At 36.7% G+C, this 18,667-nt stretch overlaps 2 protein-coding genes across 2 annotated transcripts; both read right to left on the bottom strand.

Annotated features, from left to right (window-relative positions):
• Window positions 1-1,349: 1,349 nt before the first annotated feature.
• LOC113043262 (caveolin-1-like) lies at window positions 1,350-7,082 on the bottom strand. Its single transcript, XM_026202510.1, has 3 exons — window positions 6,823-7,082; window positions 5,977-6,144; window positions 1,350-2,169 (listed from the first exon to the last, which is right to left on the bottom strand). Exons 1-3 carry the CDS (start codon window positions 6,856-6,858, stop codon window positions 1,828-1,830), a joined length of 546 nt encoding a protein of 181 aa, XP_026058295.1. The 5' UTR covers window positions 6,859-7,082; the 3' UTR covers window positions 1,350-1,827.
• A 1,044-nt stretch (window positions 7,083-8,126) lies between these two features.
• On the bottom strand, window positions 8,127-11,239 carry LOC113043261 (caveolin-2-like). The gene is made up of 3 exons (XM_026202509.1): window positions 11,102-11,239; window positions 10,245-10,432; window positions 8,127-9,405 (listed from the first exon to the last, which is right to left on the bottom strand). Exons 1-3 carry the CDS (start codon window positions 11,237-11,239, stop codon window positions 9,255-9,257), a joined length of 477 nt encoding a protein of 158 aa, XP_026058294.1. The 3' UTR covers window positions 8,127-9,254.
• Window positions 11,240-18,667: the final 7,428 nt, after the last annotated feature.

The raw sequence follows: 18,667 nt of genomic DNA, 5'->3' as shown, positions 1-18,667 counted from the left end.
AAATCAGACAGTTTTGTTTATGGGACAAAACTCCAAACCAAATGATTTCACTTCGTCCTGCAGAAACAACATTTTAAAAAAAAAGCAAAAAAAAAAAAGTTCTTCATCTTCAAAGACTGCAAATAAAGTTAACATATATGTTAAGGCTGTGATAACTTGCTTAGAAAGTTCAGTCTTCACGACCTGCTGGAAGAACTAGCTTCATGTGACGTCTCTCTGGAAGTTGTAAAGACATTCTCTGCCACTGAAAAAGCTTCGAAGCGTTACATGTCAGAGCCAGGAACAGTCTCTTTGTTAGTATATGCTGAGTTGGCAAAGGGTTCAGTGAGGGCAACTCTTTTGCCCTGTGTTTGGGCCGTCCACTATATATTTAGTGGCAACATGCAGTGAGACGGGCAGTCATGACATCAGCAGGGCCACACCTACTTTTTTAAACTCTAAAATTTGTTCTGTTTCCCCCGAGCCCGATCCCATAAACAAACATAAAACTTTTGGATTCCATAAACCCCAGTGATGATGACACCAAGGGTCATAGTACCCAAATGAAAGGACGAACTAAGCAAAACTATAAGAATCTACTACAGTATATATTGTTTACAAACCACAATGGAACTATTTTGGAACAGTTGGACGTGTCAATGAACGAAAGGGGACAAAAACGAACGAAACAATTCACAGCCTTGTCCCAGCAGGCAAATAGCTCACGCCAAAATGAAAATTCATACATTGTTTACTCAACCTCATATCTTTCCAAATGACTTTTCTGTTGAATACCAAGTAGACAGTTTGAGAGATATTTCATGTTTAATGTGTGGTCACATTTTCTGGTGTTCCGCAAAATTTTGCGGCTGAAATCCAGTTATTTCAATAGGATATATAAAGATTTCTCCCCGATACTGTTTTCGCAAGTTGGTCACGCAGATTTGCTGCATTGTTCAACAGAAAGCTTCGTGGGTTTATACATCGCAACACATCCATGCTTTTTGCGCACAAAGTTTTGCCAGAATTTATTTTATTTTATACTTTTACATTTTTGTTTTAAAATATATGTTTTATATTTATATTTGTATACATATATATCCTATTTAAAGGAATAGTTTACCCAAAAATGAGCATTTTGTCATCATTTCCTTACCCTCATGTCGTTCTAAACCTGTGTAAGTTGGAATTACTGTGGAAGTCAATGGGGACCATCAACTGTTTGAAACCCAGAAAGAAAGAAACTCAGAATAGGAACGATATAAGGGTGAGTAAATGATGCGTGAACTATCTCTTTAATTATACCGACTACTGTCAAACTCCAAAAACAAAAACATCAAAAAAGCACCATTAGAGTACCATAAAAGTGGTAAATATGACTCATCCTTTATATTTCATATCACATGACTACAGTAGACTTGTGCACAAGTCACATGGATCACTTTTACGGTGGTTTCAGAGCGATGATCATGGAATGACACGAGAGCAAGTAAATAACAGAATGTACATTTTTGCATTAACTTCTTTAAAAGTCAGGCTAAAACGGTATTCCAACGGTGATAAATGCTAACAAATGACACAAAAATTAGCATCTTTGACACACATCCCCTATACCCCAAGAACTCCAAAGCTGAGAGAAGACAAAGCTCATGGACAGAAGAGAGACGGAGAGGAGAGTCTTATCTAAGGGCCACCTAAATACAGTGCATCCCTCCATCTCTATTCACTTTTTCTTTGCCCTGTTTTTTTAGAGAGGTTACATTTGAGGTTACATCTTCCTGCATCAGACATTGGTTTCCATTCCCCCACCCCACCCCATCCCTCTGGCTCTTTTCCTTCTCCCTGTCCTCACACCACCTTGGTGGAGGTGACCCGGACGCTGCTGAAGCACTTTCCCATGGCCTCGAAGAGCGGGTCGCAGAAGGTGTGCACACAGATGGAGTAGACTCGACTGACACAGTGGATCTCGATTAGGTAGCTCTTCACGCAAGGCACCACCGCCCAGATGTGGATGAAGGAGAGGATGGCGAAGAAGATGCCCCACACCAGGGCGAGCGGGATGCCCACCAGGGCCGTCAGCAGCCGGTAGCACCAGTATTTGGTTACTGTGAAGGTGGTGAAGCTCGCTTTCCACACGCCGTCAAAGCTGTAGGTGCCGGCAGGCTCGGCGATCACATCCTCAAAGTCCACCTGGAGATGAAAAGGATTTCTGCATTAGATCATTTTGTATCGGTTTTGTACAAATTTGTATTGGTATAATCAAAATAAAACAATTTCTCTAATTAACCCTTATTTTACAATATCGTGATCAAAAAATTTTCTGATCATCCTTGATATACTGCATGTCTTCTGCTTCCTGCTGGATTATCCATAAGGTGAAGGTAGTAAAAAGACTTTTAATAGTATTTTGAAAAATTATATTTATTTATATTTGTTTATAACAATATTATGTTTATCTATCCATCTATAATTTCTAAAAACCTAAATACATTCAAATAGATATGGAAAACAATAATAATATTATATCATAAAAAGGTAATATAAATTAAGACATAAAACTTAATGTATATTTACATTATTTATAATATTTGCAGCTTATATTTTAAATTATATTGCACTTATAATTTTCTATACTATCTTTGTCTTTTTATATCTTATTTATAATCAGTCTATCTATCTATCTATCTATCTATCTATCTATCTATCTATCTATCTATCTATCTATCTATCTATGTCTAAATATTTAGATACATACAAAAATTTCAAATTAAACATATAGATAGATATAAAGTATAAAATAATACATTTTAGTCCTTACTATAATGCATTACATAACGTGTAATGCCAACCACAATTAAATAAAAGAGATTAAATAAAAAAGATATATTCAAAATATACACATGTATTTATGCGTGATTTTATATAATCCTTCTTTCTCCAAGTGGTACAGCATTGCGTTAGCAGCACAATGTTGTGGGTTCGATATATATATTTGTTATCAATATATTAACCTGGAGTATTTCTGCATGTTCTTATCTATATCAAGCAGACTGACATTAAGAGAAGCAGCATGACTCTTCGTCCTCGCCTCCAGCCGTCTCCACATTCCTCACAGACAGCATCTTTACACTGTCCAGCAGCTTCAGTCAGACCGGTATCAGCCATGCTCTAAACCTCCCGTATCAACCGCAGACCGGATCACCAAACACTAACATTTACAACAGACCTGTATATATAAATCTCCTTTAATAAGCCCTGCAAAGCTTGGTTTAGATGTTCCTAGAGCTGGCAAACCTCACACCGTCACAGTACGGCAGTACACTTGCTTTTCAGTGCAGATGTGTTGGTTTCAGTTGATTATACAGGGAAAAATACCCTGTCCTTCACAGTCACACGTCAAAGTCAAGATAGGGCTAATATTTATTTAACAACTCCTTTTTGCGCGAGCTAGTCAACAAAACATTTCTACTAATAGAAAAACAGCATGTTCATTGTCACTCAGTATGATTTTTTTTTTCCATTCTTAAAAGACCAGTTTAGACTTTTATGCATAGTCTTGTTATTCACTAGGAAAAAATGCTGGTTAACCAGCACAGTCTAATAAAGCTTGTTGACCAATAAAGGCTTGCATTTTACTCCTGCGAGAGTAAAATGATAAATTAGTTCTTGTCCGAAGGCTTGAAGCCATCATGGATCAAGCTGGCAAAGAAACACTAAATTATACAGTCTTACATAAGCCCGTCCTCCCCGTTCATTTATCTACAGTAAATCCCAATTGGACAAACACATAGTTTCCATTAGTTGAATATTACAACCATGACTTTCAACAGAGTTCAAACGAACAGTTCTTGAGCTGACTGCACAGTGTTGTTTGATAACACCCTCACTGTACTGATAGAAGAATCCACTTGCATTCCTCAGACTTGGGGGCTTGTGATTATATGACCCCTCCACATAGTTCATAAATCACCGGTGTGCAGGGCAAAGTTTATGAAGGAGTACGGGTGCCACTTAAAAATGAAATCAATGTCAATTTAGTCATTTAAAAATAACTATATAAATCACTTTACAAACAGAGATAGCAGATACATTTAAAACTGTTTATTTATTAATGTCTAAAAATGCAATAGAATAAAGTAAAACATATGTAACCACATAAAAAAAATTTATATATATATATATATATATATATATATATATATATATATATATATATATATAAACTGACAAATAAATTGTCATATTTAAAAATTAAAAATTAAATGAAAAACATTGTTTATTTTTTTTCTCAATCCTCGATTACCGTGGCAACAGTCTGTGACTCATTTCAAATCACAAATTCATATGCAGTGACTAAAAAAAAACACCAAAACCTTATGTATTCGCTCTGGAAAGTTTTCCACTATTGGTCATTCAGAAATTATAGCAGCTGTGCAAAACCGAAATGCTACAAGTATAATGTCACCCATTTGGGCTGTCTACGTGGGGGTCGTCTCGTCACCCGTCCCTAAACTGTGCTCTGGCCGTGGAATCCTGCTCCAGTGTGCTATTAAAAGAATGCACTTTTATTAGAGGAAAATATTCTGTTCCAAGGGAAAGCTATGCATGTGTTTCTGCACACAAGGGCCTTTGATGTGGATGACTGTGGGAGTGAGTTTGGACCACGAGTGCATCATAATCCAAAGGAACGCCCCATGTGTGTATCTGTGTGTGTGTGTGTGTGTACGGAGAATTTGTGAAAATGGAGATGGGAATTCCCTGCTACACTCTCCTACGCAAGACCACTGCGAGCGCTCAACCCCTTTTAAGGACAAAATAAAAGGACTGTGTGCACCAAACGAGTTTGGCTTGTGACATCAATCCTTAGCAAACAGCAAATTATTTTTTATAGCTTTCAGTGTTCTCTGGATTCAATTTTCAGTCAAATCATACTAAGCCTTCAGTTGCATGTGTCCTCGGGGATGTGACTCAGTGTCATGTTGAGGAGGGAGGGAGAAAGCCGCGGAATAAAAGGGATGGGAAAAGGGCGGAGATGGATGCAAGGAGATCGTTTTTAAAAGCGGAGTGTATTTCTATTTCATCAGGTGACTTCTGACTTGTCTTTCTGAGAAAGTTGCTATGCAAGTCATCGCCCCGCGCCTAGGAAAGTTTTCTTGAAGAATGTTAGTTGTGCAGCCTTCGCTCAAAAACAGGAAACTCGAAATATTTCCTCTATAAAAAAGGCCTTACTTTGACAGCTCTCCACTGGGAGTTACCAACGCAACATCCTTCAAAATGAATGCATGTAGGATTTCACAAACTCCTGCCACAGTTCCAGCATTTCACATAGTGAAGACAGCTGCTCCAGTGATAACTGCTTCCACCGTGTTGGGAAATCCAGCTAGTTCTAAGACAGTTGACCAGCTACCCTGCTCTAAAAAACAGTTTGACCAGCTAGTTTAAGATAGTCTATGATGTTGTACCAGCTAAAGTAGCAATACTAACACTCCAGAATCCAATTATAGGAACCAGGTGAGAGCAGAATCAAGTGCGTTTAAAGAAAAATAATGGATTACAATTCAAAAGAACTTGAAACCACCACTATATCAGTTTTCAAAGACAGCTGCTGCTTGTAGTAATTGTTTCCAGTGCCACCGTCACAAACTGACCACTGACTCACCACTTAAGTTATGAAGCCAAACTTTCTGTTGAGTTGTAATGACAAACTATTAAGATTTTTTTAGTAGTGTGCACAAATTGTAATATTCGCCGAAAATTGAATAATTATAATATTTATATAATAATGCAAACAGTTTGGACTTTTAATAAATTACATTTTGTAATTTGTATAAAATATCACATTTACTAAAACAAAAAGTCGCATGCACTTGTTTAATATTACGCTATACTATTGCGTACATGAATCAATTTCAAAGTCTTTTATTATTATTATTATTAAAGTGACTTTCCATGGGAAGAAAATTGCATAAAGCAGAAAAAGTGCGTGGAAAGACTTACCTTCACGACATCGTCATTTAAATGCTTAGGGTCACGGTTGACCAGGTCAATCTCCTTGGTGTGGACATCCTGAAGTGTCTTTTCGTTGATGCTGTCGTTATCCATTTCTTTATTATTAGGTTTGTATATGTTTCCCTGTTTCCTGATGAACGGTGAGTGAGCGTAGTCCTGCGGTTCCAAAGAAAACAGAAAATGAAGTTCATGAGCGTGGAAGGGAGACTGGGGAGCAACTCAGCACTGCCCTGGCATGGGATGGTTATAAGCGGATAGAAATGAAGCACCACACCCCTCTGCAACACAGCGGCGCGACCCGCCTCACGGGGGCGCCAGTTTACACTGTGCGCGTGCTTTTCTATTATTCCGCAGCAGAAAATAATCTCGCAATTAAAAAGATTTACCTGTTGGAATGTGTTTAAAATATGTTAGTTATTCTTAACTAAAAAAAAAAAAAAAAAAAAAAAAAAAGTTTCTTAAGAAGTAAATACATTGCACTTCGACAACATTAGCCTATATTGGATTAGTCAACAGTTCATATTTTAGCTCATTTTTATTAATAGCTAATATTATGCGAAATTGTGCATAAAGTGAACAGTGAGGTATACGTTGGGCTTTCCAGAAAAATACGTGCCAGAAAAAGATAAGACTTCAAATTAGCCAACATGCACGAAAAGACGCCAGTTGTAGGGCAAGTGCCAACACCGCCTTCATGTGTTGATAATCCCCTAAAAGTGTTTGAGTAATAAGTAGCTAACTCAGCTAAAGGTTTACTTCAGAAATGAAACAATAAAGCCTGAATTGACATAAAAAAATACAAGATTTCTGAGGTAAAATGGGTGTCATTCTCACCTCTTCAGGTGTCCCGTCCTTGTATCCGCTAGTCATGCTGTCCCGTGCCTGAAGTGCGCTCAGATGAGTGTGTGGAAACAAGACAATCAGTAGAGAGGAAGCAGTGTGAGAGGCGTGGGGATATTGCTTACAGTGGGGAGTCCGTTCCCTTAAAACAGCCCTCTTTTCTGCATACTAAAGTCCAATAAAGCTTTTATCTACTGAGTCGTGTTTTATTTCTCCTGGAGTCTCTCTTGGCATGAAGTGGGAGTTCCTCTCAGTCACCGAGGACTAGCTGTGTGTTTAATAAATGAGACTGAAACCCTCCATTCTCCTGCCTCTCATAGAGCTACGCAGTATTAGTGGTTGGATATTTTGACGTGATTTTTCCCAAATGGGAGGCATATTTGGCCACTGTACCAACTTCTTTTGAACGAATCCCACGTACACTACCAAAAACATCTCCTCGTTTTTCATTAGCTCTATTTTACACTGTAATGTTAGGACTTTAGTAATGGTAAGTCATCACAATTATAAAGCAACAACGTGGAGGAGTGGGGCTAAATGAGGATTGTGTAATGACCAAAATTAAATGTTAAACAAATTATACTTAGACTTATTTTGCTAAGTAGCACCCTATCTTACATCGGTGCATCTTGAGATGATTTTCAAAATAGTATTAAGTGTGCTGAATACTTATTGGTTACTTTTCACAGTCCAACTTAACAAAGAAAAGTTTTGGTTCTGTATGGAAATTCATACTGACTTGGTGTATAAACCTGAAATGCAACTGTTCTAAGGTTGGTTTGCATACTGAATAGTTTGGAATGTTTTCAGCAACAATAACATTGTGCAATCTGTTTTTTCTCTATTTGTCCAACTTTACTCTCACCTACTTTTTAGTGTGCAATTACTGTACCTAACACGTATTTGTGTATCTACGTCAGGTCCTGGCAAACTGAGGGATATTACTGGCAATGCAAAATATATATATAAAAAAACTACAACAGTGGTAAGGCAACTCAATAGCTCAGGTAAAAAGCAACACTTACACTTTTTTTTTGTAAATTATTCTACAAAGTCAAAATGCATAATGAAACTTCTAATAAAATCTAGCTTTTAAGAGCTCAACAGAACACTTAGATCCTTCTAAAAAAACATATATTTTATGCAGGTACACCGTTATCCTCGGGCATATCTGCTGCACTGAACATCTCACCCTGAGGACTTTTCTCATTGCACAAGACATTAAATCTTGACAGGTTAACATTCCATGTGCCACACACTGATCTCCATGGACTCTCATCAAAGAAAACAATCCATCCTTTAACTTCCAAAAATAATTTTATTTGCTGAAATGAGAGACATTTAGTGCTGTCTTTCATAAGCTGAGCTGTGTTCAGCATGTTTGCTACATGACATCATTCATCATGGGTGAGGAAACGGCACCTGAGCCTCTAATGTTCCATTGCACAGTCAAATATTCCATTTATTCTGCGGAGCCACTCAAAGCACAATCAATGGCAAACAGCATGTCTTTCTGGCTTTGCAAGTCAAACTAATCGCCATTTGGGTGCTTTTTTATCATTATATAAAGAAGTCATTAATACAGAAGAAAATGTGTTATATTAGTATAGAAATGCTCTTTAAGATAGGAATGCACCTAACAACCATAAATAGTTTATACACAGTTATCAAATCATTTAATTTACTCTTCTTGCTAAATCATCTCCAAACAATATAAATATTAGCTCAGAAATCGCACAACACTACAGCCCTATTGGAAGTAGTTGCATCATTTTTTTCCTTACAAGTACATGATACGCTTATTGCAGTGTTACATATCATGTAGTAACACGATATCTTAAAGTAATAGTTCACCCTTAAATGAACATTTGTTAACACTTGACTCACACTCAGGCAATCGAATATGTACAGATGAGTTTCTTCTGCCAAACTAATTTTGGTAAAATTTAGCATTACTATACTTGCTCACCAATGGATCCTCTGCAGTGAATGGGTGCCGTCAGAATGAGAGTCTAAACAGTAGATAAAAAACTTTGATGGCATGAGGGTGATTTCATTTTCAGCACATATTCATTTTTGGATGACCTATTGCTTTAAGGCTAAAATCTCAATCATTACATTATAATCTTTGAAAAATCTTGAAATATATATATATATTATATATATAACAAAAGCTTAATTAGACTTACATAACAGTACTGAAAAAGCATGTCAGCACTAACGCCGCCCATTACGAGGGTGACGTGTCAGTGCCAAAACAACGGAATGAATATTGCAACTGTGCATTGAAATGAAAGAAAACTTCTTTCTATTCTCTGTACTTCAGAAGTCCAGAATAAATGATCCTTCAGCTAATAATCCTCCAACAGGAGGCCACAACATCGTGATAGAGATTCGGCAACACTTCTTTGCTGATTTAGATTTGCTCAGTTTTGCACAGTCTTGACATTAATGGACGACAAGCAGCGTCCAATGCTGAAGAAGAACGGCCCTATAAACATGTCCATCAGGCTGGTCCAGATCACGTGGATGGAGGGCAGTGTCATCATACAGCCCTGGATCACTGGCATCACCACCCTGCAGAGGGAAAGCAACTCATCATCAAGTGTGCTGATATAAAAGACTTATATAACAATCATATCAAGGTGAAGTTGTTCCTCTCTCTTTGTTCTGGGGTTAAAATATAGCCTGGAACATGTGTGAAGCATTAACCTTCATATCAGACGGTCCCAATAATCATCACCTTTGATATTGTTAACACTCAGCACATATACAAGATCTATCAGTCAGCATGTCTGGCCCATAACAAGGTTAACAAGCATCATTCATGTCTGTAACACCTTACATTTGAAAAATAATCCAAGTTTGTATATTTTCTTTCTTTTTTTCACTTGTTTTAGCATCTACCGGGGTACAATTCTAAATGCAGACAAAAAAAAACAAGTAGACTTCACTTCTCCTTTTGAGGTACACTGACATCTTGACATTAGAGCGTATCTGGCTAATATGGCAGGTCTATTTATTCCTAAGCTAATGGGCAGGGTTGTTAAGTTTACAAACATCCACATGTGCTAATATTTCACCTAAGGAACACTGACCCTGAAAATGCTCCTGATTTTAACTACACAAGGGTCAAGCGCCAAGTTTCTGCTTGTCAAACTGCTAAGAAGCCGGAGAAAAACACTTGACTAGAATGCTAACAGTCCAGTGTGAGTTATGTGCAGATTTTTCCACCGTGAAAATGCAGTCCCACCTGTGCTCTGCAAAACAAATATGCAAGACTTTCTTTGTTGTATTTTTTTTAAATGCCAGTCTTTATCTAAGTGGGTAGTGACCAAGGCAAATATTCTGCAATTGGGCTGTGGAAAATACAGCAGAGAGCCAACAGCCTTCCCCAACAAGAAGCCTTTTCATACCAAATATGTATACAGCTGAGGATCCCGAAAACAATCCCTGCAATGAATGCCATGGGAATGGCCAGAAACGTGGTGAGGAACCGGTAGAAGATGAATTTCACCAGCTCAAACACAGCATGACTGCCGATCCACACTTTGTCAAAGCTGTGCGTGGAGATGGGTTCAGCAATGATGTCTTCAAAACCAACCTGTGGAATCAAGCACCAAATTTAAAAGTCAAACTCTTTAGACTGTCGAAATAGCCCACATGTATAAAAAGAGAGTAAGTACCAAATTCATAGTTGAACTACACATCCTTAAATCCAATAAAGTCTGTTTTATTCTTTATTTTTATTATTATTTTGTTTCTTTTAAACAAGAAACACATTAACTGGATAATTTAGTCTGAAATGCAAGTTAATAATACAAACGTACACAGCTGAATCACACCTGTGCTGATATTCAATGCAACAGTCTAGTGTGTGTGATATTAAGTATTTTATCTATTGAATTTTGTTACTATCGTTTATAAAACAACTGACACCTTCATGTATTTTCTATAGTCAGTTTTTTTTTTTACTTTTGTGTGTGTGTGTTAATGCAGTATTGTGTGCAAAACAATTATACCACAAATGAATTGAAAAGAAAATATAATAGGGCATGTGCAATTATGCACTTATCAAATAAAACTCCGACAATGCATCAATGTGCACGTGAATGGCGGTGCGGGACAACACTTCTCATCATAAAGAAAAAGTTTCTAAAATGAGCACGTTGTTTGAGGTTATATCACTCATGTATAGTCGGTTTTAGACGCATGTATTTATAAATAAATGATAGTATGTAAGTGATGCTGTAAGTCTCGCGTTGTCACCTACCTTTAGGTGCGCGTTAATATTTTCAGGATCTCTGTCCGGGACGCTCGGCTTTTTTCCCAGTATAGGTTCAATCGATCTATTGAATTCATCCTCATCCATAATTACGTTTATTTCCATTTTTTCTTTTTCAAGTCCCATTTTGTTGTTGTTTTGGAGTTTCGCGGCGCGCACTGCTGTGTGTTGCGCCTGTGTGTACGCGCACTGTGCGCTCAGGGCAGGACGCGTCCACGCCCCTCGCGCAGTCAAAACACACAACGGCACTCAATTCACTGCTCCAAACAAATGTGAACCAACGATAAGAAACGTTTCAGGGATAAATCTCTGTCTAGCCGTCCTATAATTGAAACAGAACGCAAGGAATGTTATCAGATTGCTATTGTTATTTCCTCTATGACATGAACCTAGTTAGAGGATTCAAATATTTTTCTCAGGGGTTTCCTCACGCTATACAGATTCATTCACCTCATTCAATTTATTAATAGTTTATTTATATGAAATGTAAAAATTTTTACAACTTCAAGCCATGGCTAGAAGTTAATCTTCCACCGTTACTGTAGTGAATTGCTTTTCACTGGATTCTTTGAAGAGTGTTTTATTCTTTTTTACTATAAAAAGAAGATTCTTTACATACAGTAATGGTTTTTATTTAAAAACAAGTAAGACATAGTTCTTTTTGTTTGAGCGTAAGGTTTTTTATTCTCGCCTTTTAACTTTTTAAAAATCCTAAAATAAATTGAAATATTATTTGGGTTTAAACATTAACAGCAAGGGCTTTGTATTTAATAGAAACATTATTACTTGATAAGGCAGTATTTTTCATCTTTCAGACACAGTCGATGACTGTTAGTAGATCATTTGTCTTAAATTCAGACAGCAGGCCACTCTCTAACACAGTAGTGATGGTCTTTGCCTTCCTATCTGACTTTTTAAAGAGACAGTTCACCCAAAAATGAAAATGCTGTTATTAAAAAGAAAAAGAAAATTAATATTTAATATTTTAGCAAAATCTTTTATAATTTTTCTTATGTAAATTAATATTAAGCATTTTATATTAATGGGTCTACTTAGACTTACAATGCTTTTTTTGGGAAATGCAGACCTGGTCATTCTGCAAAACATCTTCTCTTGAAAAGCACTGAAGATTTTAAAATTCTTATCAAATGTCTAAATATAATGATGATCTCTATAACCAGAAGGAATGAAGGGAGTTCCACTGGAGCAGATACACACGTAGACAACAAACTCATTGTGCTGTAACAGTCGGGAGGAAAAGGGGAGAGACCATGGCAACTCTAACAGCAGAGCAAAAGCACAACAGTGGGAGTGAAAAGCACATTCTACCCACGAGGACATGCACAATACAGGCCGTAATCCCTATGGATAAACACACAGCTGATTTTCAACAGCACAGCAAAGATGCCAAGACCTTTCCCTCTGTGTGAGTTTGAAGTGGTGATCAAACGTTGTCAGCATCATGAAGGGCTACTATGATCTACTTTAATGTAGGGGCACTATATATTTTTTATTTAAATGATTTAAATTGTGAAACAGAGCAATCAGACTTCACTGCAAAACTCTTCATTCAAGGTATCAAGTACTGTAATCTGTGATGAAGGGTTTAGCATGCAAGTCTGATTGATCTATTCTGGTGCAATCTTTTACCGTCATAATAACTTAAGTTCGCAAGTTCAGCAGTCTTTACCTCGAGGATATGGGACCTGCCCAACAAGCTACTGGAAGCCAAGTCATAAAACCAATATATGTCATTTTCATGACAACTGAGCAGGTGAATGACAGCTGCCTTTGTAAGACTGCATTCAGTGGAGCAATATCTCACAAAACTGAAAATGGTAAACAGCTATTGCTAGAAAACCAAGTAAAGCTGTTAAAACATAAGTACTCCTATGATTATATATACATAATATGTATATATAATCTCTAAAATATCACATCATTAGATGTTTTAATAACAAGGCAATGTTAGTTCAGACAGTAAAATGTCATGCGGTGCAACTCTTCAAAACATTTTATGATATTTATAAATAGATAAATCAACGCTATCTCACGACCAATTCGTACTTATTTTACGAGGTGGCTTATTCGTACGAATTTGTACGACCTCACTCGTACGATTTTATACGACCCCAGTGACTGTTAGGTTTAGGGGCGGGGTTAGGTGTAGGTCATTCGTACAAACTCATACGAATTGTGCAAATCGTAAAATACGTAGGATTTGGCAACAATCGTATGAATTTGTACGAGTGTGGTCGTACGAATTCGTACGAATAAGCCACCTTGTGAAAAATGTATGAATTGCCGTGAGATCGGGTTGGATAAATATATAAAATACTGATTAAGATGTGTGCACATATACTCAGGGTGTAAGGAAAACTCTTCATCCTACAGCACAAACAGTGCCAGAGATTCTTGATGAATTAACCAAAGGTCACATTCCATGGTCCTATCTGAGATCTAATTCTACCAGCAGAAATACAATGATATGAGCACAATGATATCATATGGGACTTCCTGAAAGTCACCTCATCTGCTAAAGTTCTCAGCTCTGTGAATACCCTCACATCATAATAAACCGTGACATGCAGTAATCGTGAGAATCAGCCTATAGCAATCCTTCTCTATTGTCATCAGCCTGAAAGTTTGGGACAACACGCTTTCACAAGCACTAGAGTACAATTGATTGGTACAAAAGGTTGGTGTAAAGATTACATTAAAAACATTCCTGGTTATTACTTGAGTAAACAGAGTTTTGGTGGTCATGAGTATAAATGGTTAACTGAAATCGCTTTTCCTTTCTTGTACTAGACTGCTGTTTTGTTCTGGCAAGACCCTTACTGGCAGGGAATTGGCAATCAAATCAGAATATTTCAATTAAAGTCTTCAGCAGAAGGAAACAAAAGTTCAAGAACCACACGCGCTATACATCATAGCACCGATGAAAGTCTTTGCTTCACTGCATAACTCTTTCAGACATAAAAGCACCCTTTGTTTTGCCATTGACTGCTTGAACTTAAATCAACTTAAGGAAATGAAAGTAGACTCGAGAGAATACATTAGCCTTCATCCTCTCTGCCAGCATGTACCTTTGTCTATGCAGATCAAATTTAGCACTTTGTAACTTCTCCAAGTACAATGAACCTGTCAAAAACAACCAATCTCTTCATCTGTACCCACGTTGCTCATTGTTTGTGAACACCACTGGCTGAAGATCTGGAGAACACATCGGGGATCTGCCCAGAGCCCGAGGCCGTGTTAGTCAATAAAGTATATGCACTTTGCGGGAAGAGATTAATATGTTTTTCCATTTGAACTAACCATGGAGCAGCTTTTGTCGTGGTGCTGCATGAACAAGCCCAAGTCCTTACAAGCTTCAATCCTCTAGTTCGGACTCAGTTACCCAGACACACACGGTGGGATATTCATCTCCATCACATGACAGACCCCTCAAACCCTTTTCCAGCATAGTTTAGATCAGGTAGATGAGTGTTTCAGATCCTGCATACCGGTGCTGTTACTCAACAGCTTCAGGTGTGCTTTTTCCCTTTATTTTGAGCCAAGTCTGGAAGTGTTGGCCAATGATCTTGCTTCATGCACGTCTATTATGTTTATTATCTGCCCTAGTGGTAAACATGGTATCAATTCAAAGTTTTAAGCTTCTAGATATTTATATTTTGCAGTTAATTTTATGCCTTAATACACTGGACCCACAATTTTAAGAAATTGCATTAGTTATTTATCACTTTATTACGTTTGGCTGAACATAGGAGTGTATTTGAAAGTCCCAAATATATATATATATATATATATATATATATATATATATATATATATATATATATATATATATATATATATATATATATATATATATATAAAACTATGTATTAAATAGTAATATTATTTTAAATATTAATTTGTATTTCTTATTTTAAATGTGTAAAAGTAAAACTTTTTTTACATTTCTTTTTCTCTAACAGTTTTTCTATACATCTATTCTTGTGAATATTCTTTTTAATTGTAATCATTTAATGTTTTTTTTTCAGAGTGTGTCCTCAACGTAAATTTACATATTGTTACCTCACGTCTGAACATACCTATTTTCTTACAGTACAGTATGGAAAATAATAAGTCCAGAAAGAGTAGGATGTGGCACTGTTGATTTCAGGTCACATGACATTTCCAATATGGCAACATCCTCCCCCAGGAAGTGACATCATTTCTGTATAAAAACACAACGATCTAAATATAAATAAAACTTGCACAGTTAAATTAATTGCATGTTAACCACATTAAATATAATTTAAGAAACATAAAATATTTTAAAATTATTAAATAAATCTGATAATATAGTTTTAATCTTTACATGCATATTATAATCTAAATATAATATATTTTAAATTGCATCAGTACTTTAATCTGTTATATATATATATATATATATATATATATATATATATATATATATATATATATATATATATATATATATATATATATATATATATATATCAGTAATGTACTGCAATTTGTAAGTAATCAGCTCTGAATAGGAAGTATGTATAAGTATCTTGCAAATGTATTAATTTAAAAGCTAATTCACCAATGCAGAATGAAAGTGTCCTGGTTTCAACTCTGTCCTCATTAACTTATTTACACTTCCACTATTTCACCATTTCTAGAGAGACACTGATTGCAACAAACAAAAGAGAGTGATAAGCACTTAATGTGCCGGAAAAGTTCAATGGTTGTGTTTTTAGAGCCAAAAGCATTTATCAGAAACTACAGTTACTTAATGTGTCACTAGATTTCACATCCTTCCAAACCTTCACTCTAAAGTTGTACCTTTATTTTAAGAGTATAATGATCCTAAAATTTAAGATTGACTGAGTAGAGATTAAAGTTTAACATTAAACTTCCATATACATAGTGCCGTGAAAAGGTTTTTGCCCCCTTCCTTTTTAAATTTTTGCATTATTTGTCATACTTAATAGATTCAGATGCTTAATAGATGAATGCTTGAATCTGACTGGCTGACAAATATTCTGAGGTGTGCAATTATTTTCAGGGAAACGCACGCTGAAGATAGTTCCAGGCACAGAAAGGTGTTGTCAGCACTGCCCTGACGATTTTATCAGTCAGCCTGTGTAGCAACTTAAAGGCTACACATGACATTTCTCTCTAGTGAGGTGATAACAGTGCTGTTTAGAGACGCACAGAAGTAGCCTTATTCGCACAGGCTCTTTCTCTTTCTTTCTATCTCTGCGTGTCTCTGTCTCTCTCGCTCTCTTTCTAATAACTTAATTAATAACTGCATTAGAACGCTATCAACAGCTCAAGCCTTCATTACCAGCTTTAAAATAACGTTTTGGAACAAAAAAAAAGGGTGCTTGATGAGATGTGGAAGAAATGATCCTACTTTCAATAGCAATTTAAGTACAAAAACCAGACGAATCCCTTTAAATATATCATCTGAACGATAACTTGGGGTGTGATAACTGTTATATAAGTGGAATAATTGACTCTAGGCCGTTTTATTATTATTTACATTTATTGCATTATTTACAATTATTACAAAAATAATGCACACCGAGGTGTCATGTTATGGCCTATCATCAATTATTCCTTACTTATTGAAGGTTTATAGTTTTTGTCAGTTAACTATGTGGAAGTAAGAGACATTTGCACCAGGTGACATGATGGATGCTGGAGTATAGCCATTCGGTCCAAAGCAAACAGGATGTCAACCGCCACTGCTCTAGTAGTTTTCCAGACTTGTTTGTTTACACTGGAATATGAGGACTACTATTGAATGGGCTACCTGAATTAGATAAAAATCATGTTAGCAAGGGAAACCCCAAACTTAGCAAAAGCAATGTTTTTTTTTACAGGAACAATTTACCAATTTAATTTACAATTTAATGATCCTTTGCCAAAAGGGTGTGGGCTGAAAAGAACACAGTTAGAGAGAACAGCCTTTTGTTTTTGTTTTTTTCTGTATTGATTTTCATCACTGAAAGGTTGGGGGCTGTTAGCATGTTGCTTAATGAGCTCTGAAGTAGTCAAACAAGCAAACTCTCATCTAGGGTTCCCCCAAAGTGGAATTCTCAAGTTAAATTTAGTCTTTAATTACACCTCGTTCTTTCTGACCACACTATCAGCTCACACAGAGTTTTTCTTCTCTTTCCTTCCATGCTACAGCGTTGAAATGGTTCTGCTGAGGCTATTTTAGGCCTCTGCTGCCTCCTTTCCACCTTGCTCCACAAACACCAACTCTGGGATCCCGATGAGAGGTTAATTGTCTCATTTCTGCAGTCTAAATGTAAGTGTGCACTTTAAATCCATCAGTATATCATTACTGACATTAGTACATAAGGAAAACTAAGCTAAGTACACTGTACAGCCTTTACTGCACTCGCTGACACTGTGAACCCTGCAGGCTGAATTCCAAGCTCAGTGACATCAAACCTTTGTCTTTTCATGGAAAAACAGTGTGTGAAACCAAATACGAGGCTATCGGACCACACACTTCCCGCGGTATGAATGCGACCTGGATTAAGCGAGTGTGTGGGTGGAGTGTCCCAGGGAGTTCAAAGGAAGCTCCGGTCATGAACACACAATAATGAGAGCAGCGCTTACCCTGCGCACTTGATTGATGGTGTAATGAGAATTTGAAAACAGATGTGTGAGAGATCACTGCTCTTCGCTATCCCAATATTAGCACAAACAACGTGGAGACAAAAGGCAAAGGGCGTGGTCACAAGAAGCCTGACTTTTCATCAGGAGATTTTGAGGAATTTGAACTTCTTCTTGACTTGCAATAACTTATTATCTAGGTTTGAAAAAGGTTTCATAGTTGCCGATTTGTTCTCAACTGGCGCATGTCTTTGAATGTGTTCCAAAGGATATGCTAATGCTAAGTCATTTAACCTAGTAATGCCAGGCAGCTATTTTGTTATGCAAGAACATTTAACGGTGAAAAATATTAAGAACTTATACATTTTCAATCATATATTCAAAAATCTGCCCCAGAAGATGTGTCATAAATTATGTATCATACCATCAAATAATGCAAAGAAAGTGTATATTCAGGTTGGTCCAGCCAGTTGTCTCTTTTTATATGCCTAAAACACAAAGCATTTTAGAATTTTACGAGTTGCATCTTTTATGATACTTTTAAGTACACTTGTGCTACTTTGATGAAGATAAATGTTTTACAGCAGTTATTTGATTTAATGTTACTTTTCTTGAATTTTGACAATATGACATAAACACAATGGGCCCTATCTTGCACCCAGCGCAATTGACTTTGTACACCGACGCATGTGTCATTTCTATTTTGCACCCGCGCAAAGCGCGCTTTTCCCTCCACAGAAGCACGTCGCTAAACTAGTGAATGAACTTGCGCTCCCTGGGCGGTTCAGCGCAAAAAAGGAGGCGTGTTCCGGCGCAAACAATCCCTGATGCTATTTTGCTGTTCCATTAAACAATTGCGCCACTGACCAGAAAAAACCTAGTCTAAAGTCAGTGGCGTGTTGCGCGTTGTTTATT

Source organism: Carassius auratus, chromosome 25 (genome assembly GCF_003368295.1).
Source record: "Carassius auratus strain Wakin chromosome 25, ASM336829v1, whole genome shotgun sequence".
Lineage (NCBI taxonomy): Eukaryota > Metazoa > Chordata > Actinopteri > Cypriniformes > Cyprinidae > Carassius > Carassius auratus.
This window is presented reverse-complemented; position numbering and strand designations above follow the sequence as displayed.

Bases quoted from the DNA above. Each gene is read 5' to 3' on its own strand.
- LOC113043262 (XM_026202510.1), bottom strand. From the start codon at position 6,858: ATGACTAGCGGATACAAGGACGGGACACCTGAAGAG. The intron at 6,145-6,822 runs GTGAGAATGACA...TTGGAACCGCAG, and splicing joins AGGACGGGACACCTGAAGAG to GACTACGCTCACTCACCGTT. The intron at 2,170-5,976 runs GTAAGTCTTTCC...TTTCATCTCCAG, and splicing joins TAAATGACGATGTCGTGAAG to GTGGACTTTGAGGATGTGAT.
- LOC113043261 (XM_026202509.1), bottom strand. From the start codon at position 11,239: ATGGGACTTGAAAAAGAAAAAATGGAAATAAACGTAATTATGGATGAG. The intron at 10,433-11,101 runs GTAGGTGACAAC...TTGATTCCACAG, and splicing joins ATATTAACGCGCACCTAAAG to GTTGGTTTTGAAGACATCAT. The intron at 9,406-10,244 runs GTATGAAAAGGC...TTCCCTCTGCAG, and splicing joins CTCAGCTGTATACATATTTG to GGTGGTGATGCCAGTGATCC.